At 46.4% G+C, this 5,000-nt stretch overlaps 1 protein-coding gene across 1 annotated transcript in view; it reads left to right on the top strand.

The window, feature by feature from the left end:
• lamb1b (laminin, beta 1b) overlaps window positions 1–5,000 on the top strand; it is a 27,880-nt gene that overhangs the window by 3,708 nt on the left and 19,172 nt on the right. The window contains 8 exon segments of the mRNA XM_031582495.2: window positions 1–178; window positions 533–596; window positions 1,569–1,771; window positions 2,002–2,122; window positions 2,580–2,768; window positions 3,619–3,795; window positions 4,120–4,232; window positions 4,738–4,817. The exon segment at window positions 1–178 is cut by the window's left edge and continues 11 nt beyond it. Coding sequence (XP_031438355.2) covers window positions 1–178; window positions 533–596; window positions 1,569–1,771; window positions 2,002–2,122; window positions 2,580–2,768; window positions 3,619–3,795; window positions 4,120–4,232; window positions 4,738–4,817 — 1,125 coding nt within the window.

Raw genomic sequence — 5,000 nt, forward strand, 5'->3', positions numbered from 1 at the left:
TGCTGCTATGGTGATCGAGCGTTCCATGGACTATGGGAAGGGCTGGCAGGTATATCGTTACTATGCCTACGACTGTGCCAGCACTTTCCCAGGTATCTCTCAGGGGCCAATCAAAAAGGTCGATGACATCATCTGTGATTCACGGTACTCCGATGTAGAGCCATCCACCCAAGGAGAGGTCAGTCTCACACACACACACACACACACACACACACACACATACACATACACACACACACATACACACATGCTCAAACAGATGAGTTTACCAAAACTGACCTCTCTCTCTCTCTCTCTCTCTCTCTCTCTCTCTCCCGCTCTCTCTCTATCTATCTATATATATGATGTACATCTTTCTTCCTGAATGATTGAAGGATTATGGTTCATAAGTTAAGTTAATAAGTGATTGAGTAATTATGGTTCACCCACATTGTCTTACTGTCTGTCTCTCTCTTTGTTTTTCTCGCTGTCTCTCTGTTTTGCCCTCTCTGTTTTTCTCTTTCTTTCTCTCTCTCTCTGTCTCTCCCTGTAGGTGATCTTCAGAGTTCTGGATCCGGCCTTTGACATCCCTGATCCCTACAGCACTCAGATTCAAAGTAAGCCATTACAAAGTACCGTCTCTCTTCATGAAATGTGTTGTGTGTGTGTGTGTGTGTGTGTGTGTGTGTGTGTGTGTGTGTGTTGTGTGTGTTTATGCTCGTGTTTGACCTGTGTCATGGCATGCATTCAAGGCATGCAATAAATGTGTGTCTTCTGAAGAACTGTGTGTGTGTGTGTGTACCTATATATGTGTGTGTGTGTGTGTGTGTGTGTGTGTGTGTGTGTACCTATGTGTGTGTGTGTACCTATGTGTGTGTGTGTACCTATGTGTGTACCTATGTGTGTACCTATGTGTGTACCTATGTGTGTGTGTGTGTGTGAATGGAAGCCTCAAAGGACTTGTCGGTCAAGTGAGAACTTAACCCCTCAGCTTGAACTCACTCTGTAGGTCAGGGGTGAGGGAGATGGGCTTACAAAGACAGTCTGTTGCCATGACAATCCTGCATGTGTTACACACTTGTGTGTGCAGACATGTTGGCATCTGTCAGTGTGTGTGTGTTATATTTTTCTACCATTTCTCTAGTTGTGTGTGCTTTATTAATGTGGATGGATGCGTGTACGATGTGCAGTCAAGCACCACTTTTGCCTGAATATTTTCCTGTAACGTCCCATCTGATTTCCTGCAGTTACACTTGAGCACACTTACTGTACAGTACTAATGTGTGCTCATTCTTAAGAAGGCAAAACAACCAGGCTAAATAAGCAGTGAAGCTGATGATATGTGATGTGATGTGATGTGATGTGATCAAACTGTCTAGTGGAGAAGTTATGCCAAACACTTGGAGTGTCAGTGGACAGTTGTTAGTCACCTGATGGCTTTGTCATTGAGTATGGATTAAACTGGTGTTTTTGTGAGAGGTATGCTCATATCCATGTGTGTGTTTTGTATTGATCCATGTGTGTGTGTGTGTTCATATCTTTGTAAATGTGTGTGTGTCTGTGTGATTGTGTGTGTGTGTGTCTTTCAGACCTCCTAAAGATCACTAACATTCGCGTCCGCATGCTGAAAGTCCACACACTTGGTGATAACCTTCTGGACATCAGGGACGAGGTCAGACACAAGTATTACTACGCCCTCTACGAAATGGTTGTCCGTGGCAACTGCTTCTGCTACGGCCATGCCTCCAAGTGTGCCCCGTCGGATCGGAGTGTGGAAGATACTGAGGGCATGGTAAGCCCCCTCCCACCCTTAAAAAAACATGCTGTCGCATACTGATGATGTCACCCATTTGATGACAACAGAAATGAGATTTTGGACACTTTGTACACTTGTATTTCATTTGGTTAATATATTTATTTAAATGCTCACTGTGTGTGTGTGTGTGTGTGTGTGTGTGTATGTGTGGTGTGTGTGGTGTGTGTGTGTGTTGTGTGTGTGTGTGTGTGTGTGTGTGTTCTCAGGTCCATGGTCACTGCATGTGTAATCATTACACTACTGGTCTGAATTGTGAGAAGTGTCAGGACTTCTACCAGGACCATCCGTGGAGACCTGCTTTGGGCCCTAACACCAATGCATGCAAGAGTATGATCATCACACACACGCACACACACACACTCTCTCTCTCTCTCAACTCTGACAGACACACACTCTCACAGACTCTCACAGACTCACACAGACCCTTACAGACACACACAGATCCTTACAGACTCACAAAAGCATTTTGTTTACTTCTTTATCTGCTTAAAATACTGCTTACCAATGGAGCCCTGAGAGACACCAAACTCCAACTGCAATTTCTCTTTCTATCTCCTGCTCACTCTCTTTCTGTCTCTATCTCCCTCTCTCTCTCTCCCTCTCCCTCTTCCTCTCTCTCTCTCTCTCTCTCCCTCTCTCTCTCTCTCTCTCTCCCTCTCCCTCTCTCTCTATCTCCCTCTCTCTCCCTCTCTCACTGTCTCTCTTTATATATAATCTTTATCTATCTCCCTCCTCTCCCTCTCTCTCTCCATCTCCCTCCCCCTCTCTCTCTCCCTCTCTCCAGAGTGTGAGTGTAACCAGCATGCGTATGCGTGCCACTTTGACATGGCGGTGTATCTGGCTACGGGGAACGTCAGCGGAGGAGTGTGTGACGAGTGTCAGCACAACACCATGGGGCGCCAGTGTGAGCTCTGCAAACCTTTCTACTACCAGCACCCCGACAAAGACATCAGGGACCCCAACATCTGTGAACGTGAGTGTGTGTGTGTCTATGAGAAGGCACCCCAACATCTGTGAATGTGAGTGTGTGTACGAGATGGACCCCAACATCTGTGAACATGAGTGTGTTTGTGTCTATGAGAAGGACCCCAACATCTGTGAACGTGAGTGTGTTTGTGTCTATGAGAGGCACCCCAACATCTGTGAATGTGAGTGTGTGTATGTGAGGGACCCCAACATCTGTGAACATGAGTGTGTTTGTGTCTATGAGAGGACACCCCAACATCTGTGAATGTGAGTGTGTGTATGTGAGGGACCCCAACATCTGTGAACATGAGTGTGTTTGTGTCTATGAGAGGACACCCCAACATCTGTGAATGTGAGTGTGTTTGTGTCTATGAGAAGGACCCCAACATCTGTGAATGCGAGTGTCTATGAGAAGGACCCAAACATCTGTGAATGTGAGTGTGTTTGTGTGTATGAGAAGGCACCCCAACATCTGTGAATGTGAGTGTGTTTTGAAATGCGTTTGGTCAAGTTTCAAAGTGCAGCTGCATTACTGTGAGCTAAATTGACCACATATATTTATGATACTAAAGAAGCATGGGCTTTAGCAGTGCTGAAGTATAAAGATCTATCTATCCTTCAGAGCATACAGCATGTCTGTATATATATACTGTATGTGTTGTGTGTGTGTGTGTGTGGTGTGTGTGTGTGTGTGTGTGTGTTCTCATATGCGGATTACACTCCCTTGTGTGTCTCTCTCACAGCATGAAACTGTGAACCTTTGACTTGGAGACCGAATGGTGGTATGTTATGTGTGTGTGTGTGTGTGTCTCTTGATGTGTGTCTGTGTGTATCTGACTGTGTTATGTCTGTCTCAGCGTGCAGCTGTGACCCTCTGGGTTCTCTGAGCGAGGGTCTGTGTGACGCCGTGACGGACGTGATCAGCGGGCTGATTGCTGGTCAGTGCCGCTGCAAGCAGCATGTGGAGGGAGAGAGGTGTGACAAGTGCCGTGAGGGACACTACGGTCTGAGCGAGAGAGCAGAGGGCTGCCAACGTGAGTAAACACACACACACACACACACACACACACACACACATTTTTACTCTAACAACTGTCCACTGTCACACATGCATGCACCCTTTTGAAGCTGTGTGCGGACAAACATACCTTACCTCAAACAATACACACACACACACACACACACACACACACACACACACACACAATTAAACAATATAGAGCACTGCATTATGAAAGCTCCGTGTGTGTACATGTCTGCCTAATGTGCGATTGTTAACGTGTTTGCCTCTCCCTGGGGTCCCGACTTCCTGTTTGTCTTATCATGCGATTGTTTTGTTTGGGGCCTTTCCTTCCCAGCATGCACCTGTAACCCATTGGGTACGGTTCCTGGAGCGAGCCCATGTGACACATACTCAGGAAACTGCTTCTGCAAACGGCTCGTCACAGGCCGGAACTGCGATCAGTGTCTGGTTAGTGTGTATGTGTGTGTGTGTGTGTGTGGTAGTGTGTGTGTGTGTGTGTTAGTGTGTGTGTGTGTGTGTGTGTGTGTGTGGTGTGTTGTGTGTGTTGTGTGTGTGTGTGTGTGTGTGAGTGTGTGTGAATGCATGCTTTTGTGTGTACACATGTATTGTTCCCCTTCTCCCCTTCCATGACGTTTACTGCTCTGTTCCAGAGCCACTGTATTTGACTGGTGTTAGTGTGGTCAGAAAAGGCCAGAGTTCAGAGTTCAGAGTTCAGAATTACATTTAAAGAGGCTGGACTCATCACTGACTACAGATTTTCTAATCAACACTTAGTGTTGCGTCATCACAGAAACCAACCCCTTTAACAGACTCTAGTCAGTGATGACAGCATTTTACTTTGATTTCCAGACTGGCAACTTCAAATTTCGAGTAGTGTTATTCCTATGATACCTTCCGTTTGCTCTCTGTGTGTGTGTGTGTGTGTGTGTGTGTGTGTGTTTCTCTTACACAGCCTCAACACTGGGGACTCAGTAATGACATGGACGGTTGCAGGCACTGTGACTGTGACCAGGGCGGGGCCATCAACAACGAGTAAGCGCTGCTCGACCAATCACAACCCGCACCCGCAAATCCACCAATCAGGTCTCAGGTCCCCACCTCACATAAACCCGCCCCTGTAAGCCAGTCACCATTTGGAACTCTTCACTATGAATGAAGAGACAGAATGTCCAAACCATTTGTCCAACTATTTGCCTGAGCTCAGTAACCAACGGA

The sequence above is a fragment of the Clupea harengus genome, chromosome 16 (assembly GCF_900700415.2).
Source record: "Clupea harengus chromosome 16, Ch_v2.0.2, whole genome shotgun sequence".
NCBI lineage: Eukaryota > Metazoa > Chordata > Actinopteri > Clupeiformes > Clupeidae > Clupea > Clupea harengus.